Genomic DNA, 12,404 nt, shown 5'->3' with positions numbered 1-12,404 from the left:
GACTCTATGTGATGTTCACCTCACAGGAGCCGGGCTGCAGGATCTGAAGTGTAACAATTAGTTTAATAGATTTTCTGAACCAGGGGTAAAAGAGGGCGTATATCATCGGGTTTAAACAAGAATTAAAATACAACAAACATATTGAAAAGGCAGAAAATGAAGTGTTGAACAAAGCGTCCTGTCCTGTAAGAGTGGCACTAAAATATGGGCAGAGACACAGTAGAAACACAACAATAACAACACCGAGGGTCCTGGCTGCTTTCAGTTCAGATTTTTTAGGTGAGACTGTCACAGTGTGAGACCTCATGGCTCGAGCCTGAGTCACAGCCTCCAAGAACACTCTCATATACAGAACTACGATGATCGTGACCGGACCGATTAAGGACAAGAACAGATCAACACGTCCAGAAATGTAATCAACAACAAACACACAATCTCCATAGCAGGAGGTGTACCTGCCCGGGCGTTCCAGGCTGTCCTTCTGCAGGAGGCTGTTACTCAGAGCTGAACATGTCCAACACAAACAAATACAGACCTGAACCCTTTTTTGAGTAACTTTAGAGGGGTAGTGCAGAGGGTAACAAATAGCCACATAGCGGTCAATGGAAATGAGAACCATGTTTCCTATTGAGGCAGATGTCGAAATACAGGCCATAACATAATACAGTGAACACATGAGGTCACCGAGGAGCCAGCAGCCACTTATCGTCATCATCTGAAAGAGCATGAGGAGGCCAATGAAGAAATCTGAAACAGCCAGAGAGAGGAGGAGGAGGTTGGTGGGAGTGTGGAGCTGCCTGGAGAAGGCCAGAAATAAACCTTTGATTACTTCTAACATCATTCTGAATAACAACAGATAAACATTATTTAGAAACAGCATTTTGTTATAAATTGATAAACTATTTCACTACTTGAAGTGGGAGATGGAGATGATGACCAGCAGGTTGAGAGTCACAGTGAGCACAGAAATAAAAGACAGCAGAGTGTAAGTGAGGAGGGTCACAGAGTGAGAGCTTGTAGCTATCCTGCAGGAGGTGTTGGGTAGTTGTGGAAAGCAGAGTTCAGTTTCCTCGAGGAGTTCCATCATCAGAAGAGGAAGACGAGAAACTGCTGAGCTGTGTCAGCCTTGTGCCTGAAACTCCGTCATGTAACTGCTTTATCTCTTTTCTTTCTCTACCTCCCTCCTCGTTCTTACTCTCTGGTGAAAACTTCCTTAGTGGCAGGGACAGAGTTTCTCCTGAGTTACCTGTTTATCTATTGTCAGCCCTTTTCCTCTATTTCAATAAAATAGAAATGAACAAATAAATGAAATCAAGGATATGTTATTCAATGTTGACAATATTATTAATCAGTCTCACCCTGTGAGCGAATCAGAATCATTTCTTAGTAGCTAATTTTCCATTTAAAGTAAATGTCAACTGTTTATTATTTCTCTTGTTAAGAGTGTCACTGCAGCGTGAAGCCTACACCTTTACCTACTGATGAAGAGTATGGTGCATCACACCCCTGCAAACTATTTCTGCTTATCAGATGTCTAAACAAGTGTTTTTAAATGTTTGGGGTCCCCATAATAAAGCACTCTTACATTTGGTTGTCCCCCAGCACCTTCAAGATTTCCATCTTGAACAGTTTTTTTAATACTGGGACTGAGGCTGCTGAGTGAACATAGGTAGGTAGTGTGTTCCACCCACTGAGCCACTGAGCTGAAAGGTTTGCATGGGATCTTTTGCTTTATGATGTTCTGTTGGTAGAGCGCAGTGGGTAAGAGTGGTTGTAGACCTGGATAAAGGAATTCAGGTACGGATGTGCTGCTGAGTTGACCTCTCTGTAGGTGAATGTCAGAGCTTTCAGTGTTTGGCATCAGTGCATTGTTGTGTTGTACTTCAGCCTTTCACTCCACACATTTATAGTGGATTTAGGGACACTATAGATTGTTTTCTAAACCACACTTGCCTTATATAAAAAGGCTGCCCCTCAACAGTGGCACAATATAGTAAACACCTTTCCTAATTAGGCCCACAATGAATGGTCTCATAAGGTGGAGGTTCAGCTTTGGTTGTCTCTTCATTCACAGATTTGATGTTGAAATAAGTGGTAAATGCATTAGCTTTTCTGGCAGAAGTTAGGATCATTATTTTTTGGTATGTTAACCAAAGAATGAATCAATCCAGGACCTTTGTTGCATGTTGAATCCTTTATCTCTTCACATTTCTATTCTGTCTCTTTGAAACTCCATGTTAGTAGAGGTACAATGCCAAAAAATTATAAAAAGACTTGATCAACTCAAGTATTCCATTGTCTGCCACTTCTTGTCCTGTTCTTTTGTTGCTTTTCTTTCTCCTCTTTCCACTCACACCAACCGGTCGAGGCAGATGGCCACCGACCCTCAGCCTTTCTTCTCCACAGTCACCTTGTGCTGCCCAAGTGGAGTTGTTGGGTCTTCTTAGAGAATTTAGAGTTGTCATATCCTGTAAGGTCTTAAACTTACATTGTAAAGTGTCTTAAGAAAATCAGTCAATTGAAACAATCAAACCACTGCACTAAGCATTACTGGAATTAATTTCTTCAATTCATCTTCAATCAATAACATAACATCTAAATATCCATAGATATTAAAAGACATTAGAATGATATATAAGTTGGTTTTACGTTTAGTCTTTATATCAAAATAATTTAAATATTTAGATTTGACTTAACATGAAGAAATAACTCTCTATAAAAGACATTATAGTTAGGATGTGTAAAATGTATATAACGGACTAAATTATTTCATCTTTGAATCTCCACGTGCTCTATGTGTCTACACTATGTTGGCCTCACAGGAGTCTGGCTGCAGTATCCTGAGTGTAACAATTAGTTTAATAGATTTTCTGAACCAGGGGTAAAAAAAGGCGTAAATCACAGGATTTAAACAGGAGTTAAAAGTTATCAAACATATTGCAAAGGCAGAAGATGAAGTGTTCAGCAAAGTGTCCTGGCCTGTGAGGGAAACACAGTAATATGGACAAATGCATATGAGAAATGCCACAATAACAACACCGAGAGTTCCGGCTGCTTTAATTTCAGATTTCTTAGCTGTTATACTCACTGAAGTCTGAACTTTTACTGTTACAGTGTGAGACCTCATGGCTCGAGCCTGAGTCACAGCCACAACAAACACTTTCATATACAGAACTATGATGACAGTGACGGGAAAGATGAAGGACAAGAACAGATCAACACGTCCAGCAAAGTAATTTATAACAAACACACACTCTCCAGAGCAGGAGTTAAACCTTCCTGGGTGTTCCAGATTATCCCTCAGCAGAAAAATGTTATGTACAGCTGAACATATCCAACACACAAAAACACAGACTTGAACTCGTGTTTGAGTGACTTTGGAGGGATAATGTAGAGGGTCACAAATAGCAGCATAACGGTCGATGGATATGAGAACCATGTTTCCTGTTGAGGCAGAGGTAGCAATGCAGCCGATAACATAATACAGAGCACACATGAGGTCACCGAGGTACCAACAACCATCGATGAGCATAATTTGGAAGATCATAAGGAACCCAATGAAGAAATCAGAGACACCCAGAGAGAGGAGAAGGATGTTGGTGGGCGTGTGGACCTGCCTGGAGACAAAGACCAACGATAGATTTATCATTATTATTTATACTATCAATTCTACCAGATAAACGTAGTGACTGAAGCAGAAAACATCATTTGAAAACAACATTTTCTCTCTAAATTAATAAAATGTTTTACTACTTGAAGTGAGAGATGGAGATGATGACCAGTAGGTTGAGAGTCACAGTGAGCAGAGAGATAGAGGACAATAGAGTGTAAGTGATCAGAGAAACAGTGTAAGAACGCATAGGAATCCTGCAGGAGGAGTTAGGGAGCTGTGGAAAACAGAGTTCGGTTTCCTTAGTGAGTTTCATCATCAGAAACAGGAAATAAGAAGCTGCTGAACCTTCTTATCTTACTGCCAGAAAATCTGTAATGCAACTCCTTTATCTCTTTTTACTTTACATCCCTCCTCCTTCTTCGTTTCCTCTGGAGACAATTGTCAGATGCAGCATAGCATCTCTAGACCATCCATAATAACCCAAAATTGTATTCTACATTTACGACATATTTCTATGAAATCTAAATCTGCCTCCAACAGGATCTCCTCAAAAACTGATTAATGTTGACAGAAGGAGACCAGTAAGAGACAATATTTTACTGTACATTTGTTTAAACCATGAGTCCAAGTTGTAAAAACATAAAAGGTGAAAACTTCTAAGGGAGGTAAAATCCTCTTCACCGTACAGTACATTTAAATTCAATCACAATATTCTCCACCTAACCTGGAACGTGCATTACTCAACACACTGTTAACTGTCTTAGCAGAGTATTTTTTACTCAACTTTCAGGACACATGCTTATTTCCAAATTATTTTACATTATAGTACACATACTTCCACCACCAAATTTCCCACAAAACTCTCTGGTATCACCTCAGCAAAGCAGGAAGAAATTCTCAAAACCCATTTTGTAGTGACTTGGCAGAATAACCTTATCTGTCTGACTGCTGCCACTATGTGACTAAAGCTTGAAGGCACACAGTTCTCCAGCCAGACCCTTCTGAACTTTCCAAATAATATAGGAATAACAAAAGAATGTCACAACCTAACTATGGAGGACGTTGTGCGTAGAACATCGGATTTTATTTAACTTACCAACTGGCTACACTTTGCAAACAGTCCATGTCTCTGGTGAATCCTTGCAATGCATTTTAAAGATAACAGCACCCAGGCTTATTTAAACCTGCAAAACCATGATAGGACTGACCCTTATGATATTGTGTAGTTGTCGCTACGTTTTGTGTTGAGTAAAGTCACTAGCTTTGATTTTAGCGTGTACGTTATCATCCACAAGTTGTATTTCTGTGTTGTGTGTTGTTGAATGTATAAGACTCAGAATCACTATTGTCACTATGTGATGATGGTGAACGAGCAGCTGTTAGTACACATGGCGGGTTTTCTCACACGTGGAGAATCCAAGACTTCTGTAAGATTTTCATGCACTGACTGATGCACTGCACACACTTGGTTTAGGGTTTAGGACGTGGAGCCTCACAAGGTCACAAGTCTGACGCTCTTTTAAGACGATCTTTTTCAAAAGGTTCAACCATGCGTGTGGTACCCTGAATGTCTACTACCCCACAGACTGCTAGACTCAGTATTAACTGACTGGTACACAATACAGCTCCTTATTTGCTGTGCAATCCACTCAGCTGCCATCTGCTCAAAGTATTCTCTTACTCTGTGGTTAGATTGACATATGAGCTGATGCTTGTAAAACTGATTCAAGAGAGGTTTATTGCAAACAGATGGAAAAGGTGTCACACAAGTTATTTTAATAAAATCTCCAGTGATACAAAGTGAACTGTATGTACCCAGTAAGAGTAAAGAAAGCTGCTGCACTTTTCTGGGCCCTTAAATATTGGGATATTTTAGTTGGGTGTTGATAACATTGCTTATGCCCAGAGTCTTGTGTAATAAATTGTTACCAGCTTTCATCGGTCTGCTCCCTTTTCTTCTTTTATGAGGAACAAACAGTATTAAATGTTTTAATGTTTATTGAGTTAATATGTGTTCTTTTCTTCTTAAGAATTTACTTGTGCAAATAAAATTTTACTTGATATTGTTAGATGTACCTTGAATATTATTATATCTTTTATATTTTAGTTTTATATGTTTAATATTATATGTTTGTTGTGTATTCAAACTATTATTGATGGCAACATAGATATACAGTAGGTTTCCACAGACATTTAATTGGAAAAAGCTGGTTTTAAAGAAAGTTGTCTGACATATACTTTTACAGCATATTTACATCTTTTTAAGACATTAATGTGAAGAAATCATTTCTCTTTTTTGGTGGAGTGGTTGTGGTATCTGTAGAATCAAAAACAGCATGATATTTCCTTTTTTTGTCTCAAGATGTTCAAACTGACTGAAATGTGTCTTAACATTTTATGTCTGTGGCTCCTTATTATCTACGTTATCTTGGTGTCACAGGAGTCTGGCTGCAGTATCTTAAGTGTAACAATAAGTTTAATAGATTTTCTGAACCAGGGGTAGAAAAAGGCGTAGATCACAGGATTTAAACAGGAGTTAAAAGAGAACAAACATATTGCAAAGGCAGAAGATGAAGTATTCACCAAAGTGTCCTGGCCTGTCAGTGTAACACTAAAGTAGGGACAAAGACATATTAGAAATGCAACAACAACTACACCAAGTGTCCTGGCTGCCTTAATTTCAGATTTCTTAGCTGTTATACTGATTGAATGTGTGACTGCAACTATGTGGGAGCGCATGGCTCGAGCCTGAGACACAGCCACCACAAATACTCTCATATACAGAACTATGATGACAGTGACGGGACAGATAAATGACACAAATAGATCAATACGTCCATTAATGTAATCAATGACAAACACACACTCTCCAGAGCAGGAGCTATACCTGCCTGGGTGTTCCAGGTCAATACCCAGAATCCCAATGACAGCAGAACATAACCACAACATACAAACACAGACTTGAACTCGTGAAGGAGTGACCTTGGTGGAGTAATGCAGGGGAAAACAAATAGCCACAAATCGATCAACAGATATGAGCACCATGTTTCCTATAGAGGTGGAGGTAATAATGCAGGCCATAACATAATACAGAGCACACATGAGGTCACCGAGGTACCAACAACCGTCTATGAGCATAATTTGAAAGATCATGAGGAACCCAATGAAGAAATCAGAGACACCCAGAGAGAGGAGGAGGAGGCTGGTGGGAGTGTGAAGCTGCCTGGAGACAAAGACCGTCAACAATTGTGATATTATTAATAGTGTATATATCATTTCAGCTGATAAAACATTATATGAATCACAATTTCTTACAAGTTAATAAAATGTTTGACTACTTGAAGTGAGAGATGGAGATTATAACCAGTAGATTGAGAGTCACAGTGAGCAGAGAGATAGAGGACAGCAGAATGTAAGTGAGCAGAGAAACAGTGTAGGAACGCATGGGAATCCTGCAGGAGGAGTTAGGGAGCTGTGGAAAACAGAGTTCAGTTTCCTCCAGAGGCTCCATCATCAGAAAGAGATGAGAAGCTGCTGAGCTCTAACTTGACCAGGCTACTTCTTTATCTCCTACCTCCACACCCCCCTGGAGCTCTACCTCCCTCCTCCCTTTGGTGACGAGTTTCCTACTCCAACTTTCTTTAGCTAGTTGTTTATTTATCATCATCATCATCATCATCATCAGAAGAGATGGACCAATGAGGCAAAGCAGGGACTACAAGCCTGTTTTAACTGTACAGTTTGGAGCGTTTGAGTCTGCAGCCGCAGACTTTAATGAACTCACTGATGCTGGGACATGTTACAGTGGACGTGTAGGGACGTGTGTGTGCCAACCAAAGTAAATAAAATCAAACCATGGTTTTCAGCCAGTACAGTGGTAGGATCCAGTACAGCCAGCTCTGCTCCACCTCACACTTCAAACATGGACAGTCAGCACAGTTGCTCCTAAAGGATTTGTGCTCCCGCCATTTTCCTGCTGCATCACAGCAGCGTCTACTGAGCTTCAACTACTTACAGTGGGAGTGCCATGCTATGTTATTGTTGGGAGCTGCTGTGGCCTCATGGTGACTGCTTTAAAAATGTACAGACACAACTCAGGCATGAAAAAGTTGCAACTAATATTCTTATAAAATAAAGCAGACACGTGATTTCAGAGTTAGCACATTGAAAACCCATCAGACGTTTACTGTAAATACCATTTCATTTCCAAATCAAATCAAAGAGGAATGATCTAAAGCTGGTTCCTCCAGATTAAACACAAAGATTACTCTTTTTATTGTCCTACCTATGGAAAACACAAGCAGTAAATGCAGTTGTACATGCAACTGTTATTAATAACATTAACAATGTTTTTATTGTATTAACCTCTATCCTGAAACAACAAATACGAAATTCAGTCTCATCTCATTTAATTTATGTGCTTTACTACCGTGATACATCAAAATGTCCTGTGTGAAAAGAGGAGGTCCACTTGGTCTCATGAAAAAAGCTGTTTTAGGTGCGTGAGCTTACAGATTCTTGGTGAGACGTCTCACTTTTAGCCTGGTGCTTGTAAAACTGGTGCAGGCGACGTGGAGGAGGTGTAACAAGTTTTTCATACGAGGTCCTCGTACAAACTGAACTACATGTACTTACTGAGAGTAAGAAAGCTCCTGGACTCTTCTGGCTCCTCCAGGATCTGGATATTTAAGTGTGAGGTGGATAAAGATACTTGTGCTATGAGTCTCAATAAATCTTTACAGGTTAGAGTTTCCTCCCATTTTTTTTTTTGTTTAAATCTTTTCTTACATCTAACAATTAAATTATGTGAAAAATATTGTTGCCTTTTTTTGTTATTGTATTTCAATCTGTTATACATTCAAACTATTATTGAATGTTCAGACAACGATATAGATTCACTGACATGTGAATGGGCAAAAGCTGATTTTAAAAACATTATTTTTATTTAACATTAGCTACATTTAAAGGTGTATACATATCGTTTTTACATTTTGTAACTCACTGATATTAAATAGGAAATATATTCTCTTTACAAAAAGTGGTCATCAAACATGGTATGTGTCTCTGTTTCTTTGTCTAAAGATGCTCAAATGTATTCGACTGTCAAAATTTCACTTCCATCGCTCCAGAGTCTCTATGTGATGTTGGCCTCACAAGAGTCTGGCTCTAAAATCTCAAGTGTAACAATAAGTTTAATAGATTTTCTGAACCAGGGGTAGAAAAAGGCGTAGATCACAGGATTTAAACAGGAGTTAAAAGAGAACAAACATATTACAAAGGCAGAAGATGAAGTGTTCAGCAAAGTGTCCTGGCCCGTCAGTGCAACACTAAAGTAGGGACAAAGACATATTAGAAATGCAACAACAACTACACCAAGTGTCCTGGCTGCCTTAATTTCAGATTTCCTAGCTGTTACACTCACTGAACGTGTGACTGCGACTACGTGAGACCGCATGGCTCGAGCCTGAGACACAGCCACCACAAACACTCTCATATACAGAACTACGATGACAGTGACGGGACAGATAAACGTCAGAAGTAGATCAACACGTCCAACAGCATAATCAACAACAAACACACACTCTCCAGAGCAGGAGCTATACCTGCCTGTTTGTCCTGGGTTAACACCCAGAATGTTGATGACAGCAGAACATAACCACAACACACAAACAAACAGCTGAGCTCTTGTTTGAGTGACTTTGGTGGAGTAATGCAGAGGTTCACAAATAGCCACATAACGGTCCACAGATATGAGAACCATGTTTCCTATGGAGGCAGAGGTGATAATGGAAGCCAGAACATAATACAGAGCACACATGATGTCACCAAGATACCAACAGCCGTCTATGAGCATAACTTGAAAAAGCATTAAGAGGCCAATGAAGAAATCTGAGACAGCCAGAGAGAGGAGGAGGAGGCTGGTGGGAGTGTGGAGCTGCCTGGAGAGGAGAGAGCAACAATATTTATGAATATTGTTTAAATCAGATCATTCTAACAGACAAAAGCCATCACTGAAACACAACATATTTGAAAACAACACTTTTTTCTTTCTTATAAATTTATAAAGAATTTGACTACTTGAAGTGAGAGACGGCGATTATAACCAGTAGGTTGAGAGTCACAGTGAGCAGAGAGATAGAGGACAGCAGAATGTAAGTGAGCAGGGTTACAGAGGGAGAGCGCTTGGCTATCCTGCAGGAGGAGTTAGGGAGCTGTGGAAAACAGAGTTCAGCTTCCTCTGTGGGGTTCATTATCAAACGAGGAGAGAAGAAGCTGCGTGCTCTGACAGCCTTCTGCTTGAATCTCTGCTATGTTTGCCTTATATCCCTTCTCTGTCCTCATCCTTCCTCCCTTTTTCTCCGGTGACAACTTCCTTCCAGTAGTGTTGCGTACTGCTACAGCTGTGTGGCTATCATTTTAGAGCATGTGATACGATCTTCATCTAGAGAAGCCCAGAGAATAGAAAAACAGAATAACACAAGTGCCTGGGTCAGGTTTAATGTTGGTGGTCAATAGGTTGCTGGTGATTAGAAAGTCTGTTAGATTGATGGAAAACATGGAGTTAGGATCTACTAACCTAGTTAGTACAATTACTCTGGGTAATCTAACTGGAGAAGAACAGCTTCATCAATCCATTAACTCATTCTTCATCTATCAAAGTTGTTTTCCCCTCAATTCTTAAAAGTTTTCAGTTTTGGAAAGATTTTAAACTGCTTCCAACTGAGGCATTTATTTGCTCTCTGCATGAGTAATTGTTGGTTTACTTGTTTGTTTAGATTTATTTTGCAATGGTTCGCTGTCATGTTACTTTGATTTAGAACAAAGCTAAATAAATACATTTTGCTTGCTTGCAAAATTTTACTGAAGAGTATCATTAAATCACAATGAACTAACATCCCTAACTCTGGAGGACAGAGGTCAGTGAATCACCTGATATATAGAATTCCTAAATTATGATGTCTCCACAATACGGTGTGTAAAGGCCACCAAAATATTTTACTACTACAAAAAACATATATACCTATATACATATATATATTTCTTATCAAATTGTGTGATAAATAAGTGATAAATCATCTGATCCTGATCCTCCAGCGTCCTACAGAAAAATCTTATTTTATTGCTAAATACTGTAAAGACCTTAATAAGAATAATATGAGTATAATATGCATTAATCAGCCACAACATTAAAACCCATTGTTGTGGCTTATCTTTGTACATTTTCACAGAATTTCAAACTTAATGAGAAAAAGCTGGTTCAACACTGAAAATATTTACTGTTTCCAGTTTCTCACATATTTTGATTTTGTAACTTACAGTGACAGTGAAGAATTCATTTGTCTGCAGTTTAGAGTTTGTATTAATGTATTTGATGAAGGCATACAAAACAGAGCATCTCAGGACAGTGGCTCAAGGTTGTCTATGTGATGTTGGTGTCACAGGAGTCTGGCTGCAGTATCTTAAGCGTAACAATAAGTTTAATAGATTTTCTGAACCAGGGGTAAAAAAAGGCGTAAATCACAGGATTTAAACAGGAGTTAAAATAGAACAAGCATATTACAAAGGCAGAAGATGAAGTATTCAGCAAAGTGTCCTGGCCTGTGAGGGAAACACAGTAATATGGGCAGAGACACATTAAAAAAACCACAATAACAACACCGAGAGTTCTGGCTGCTTTCATTTCAGATTTTTTAGCTGGTATATTCACTGAAGTCTGAACTTTTACTGTTACAGTGTGAGACCTCATGGCTCGAGCCTGAGTCACAGCCACAACAAACACTTTCATATACAGAACTACGATGACAGTGACGGGAAAGATGAAGGACAAGAACAGATCAACGCGTCCTGTAATGTAATCAATGACAAACACACACTCTCCAGAGCAGGAGTTAAACCTTCCAGGGTGTTCCAGGTCAATACCCAGACTGCCGAAGACAGTAGAACAAATCCAACACAGACAAACACAGACTTGAACTCGTGTTTGAGTGACTTTGGTGGAGTAGTGCAGAGGAAAACAAATAGCCATAAAGCGGTCAACAGATATGAGCATCATGTTTCCTATTGAAGTGGAGGTAGCAATGCAGCCCATAAGATAATACAGAGCACACATGAGGTCACCGAGGTACCAACAACCGTCTGTGAGCATAATTTGAAATATCATAAGGAACCCAATGAAGAAATCAGAGACACCCAGAGAGAGGAGGAGGAGGTTGGTGGGAGAGTGGAGCTGCCTGGAGAGAAAAGACCAACATTTTGTATTTATCACCTCAGCAGATAAAAGCTGTGAGTGAAACACAACACATATAAAGACAGTTGTTCTTATAAATCGACAAAACATTTCACTACTTGAAGTGGGAGATGGAGATTATAACCAGTAGGTTGAGAGTCACAGTGAGCAGAGAGATAGAGGACAGCAGAATGTAAGTGATCAGAGATACAGAGAGAGATCGCTCGTCTCTCCTGCAGGAGGAGTTAGGGAGCTGTGGAAAACAGAGTTCAGCTTCCTCGAGAGGCTCCATCATCGGAAAGAAGAGATGAGAAGCTGCTGAGCTCCAACAGACTTCTGCCAGAAACTTTATCTCGTAACTTCTTTATCTCTCTTCTACCTCCACATCCCTCCTCCCTCTTTACCTCTAGTGAAAAGTTAGTTGAGTATCATTTCTTTAGTTACTTTTCCATTTGTTGTGTTGTTTTTTATACTTTCTTCTATACATACAAAAGTTCCATGACAATATCACGTTTCACTGCTTTGGTCTACAACAATGAACATTTTATGATAAACACAACATTT

General features: G+C 39.4%; 5 protein-coding genes across 5 annotated transcripts; all 5 read right to left on the bottom strand.

The window, feature by feature from the left end:
* Nucleotides 1-4: 4 nt before the first annotated feature.
* On the bottom strand, nucleotides 5-1,087 carry LOC113173373 (trace amine-associated receptor 13c-like). Its single transcript, XM_026376789.1, has 2 exons — nucleotides 912-1,087; nucleotides 5-797 (listed from the first exon to the last, which is right to left on the bottom strand). Exons 1-2 carry the CDS (start codon nucleotides 1,085-1,087, stop codon nucleotides 5-7), a joined length of 969 nt encoding a protein of 322 aa, XP_026232574.1.
* Nucleotides 1,088-2,800: 1,713 nt separating this feature from the next.
* LOC113172671 (trace amine-associated receptor 13c-like) lies at nucleotides 2,801-3,649 on the bottom strand. The gene has a single exon (XM_026375662.1). It carries the CDS (start codon nucleotides 3,647-3,649, stop codon nucleotides 2,801-2,803), a length of 849 nt encoding a protein of 282 aa, XP_026231447.1.
* Nucleotides 3,650-6,031: 2,382 nt separating this feature from the next.
* Nucleotides 6,032-6,889, bottom strand: LOC113173372 (trace amine-associated receptor 13c-like). Its single transcript, XM_026376788.1, has one exon. The coding sequence runs from the start codon at nucleotides 6,887-6,889 to the stop codon at nucleotides 6,032-6,034; it is 858 nt and encodes a 285-aa protein (XP_026232573.1).
* A 1,858-nt stretch (nucleotides 6,890-8,747) lies between these two features.
* Nucleotides 8,748-9,864, bottom strand: LOC113173371 (trace amine-associated receptor 13c-like). Its single transcript, XM_026376786.1, has 2 exons — nucleotides 9,692-9,864; nucleotides 8,748-9,552 (listed from the first exon to the last, which is right to left on the bottom strand). The coding sequence occupies exons 1-2, from the start codon at nucleotides 9,862-9,864 to the stop codon at nucleotides 8,748-8,750; spliced, it is 978 nt and encodes a 325-aa protein (XP_026232571.1).
* A 1,169-nt stretch (nucleotides 9,865-11,033) lies between these two features.
* On the bottom strand, nucleotides 11,034-12,132 carry LOC113173370 (trace amine-associated receptor 13c-like). The gene is made up of 2 exons (XM_026376785.1): nucleotides 11,960-12,132; nucleotides 11,034-11,844 (listed from the first exon to the last, which is right to left on the bottom strand). The coding sequence occupies exons 1-2, from the start codon at nucleotides 12,130-12,132 to the stop codon at nucleotides 11,034-11,036; spliced, it is 984 nt and encodes a 327-aa protein (XP_026232570.1).
* Between the last annotated feature and the right edge of the window lie 272 nt (nucleotides 12,133-12,404).

The sequence above is a fragment of the Anabas testudineus genome, chromosome 21, assembly GCF_900324465.2.
Source record: "Anabas testudineus chromosome 21, fAnaTes1.2, whole genome shotgun sequence".
Taxonomy (NCBI): Eukaryota; Metazoa; Chordata; class Actinopteri; order Anabantiformes; family Anabantidae; genus Anabas; species Anabas testudineus.
This window is presented reverse-complemented; position numbering and strand designations above follow the sequence as displayed.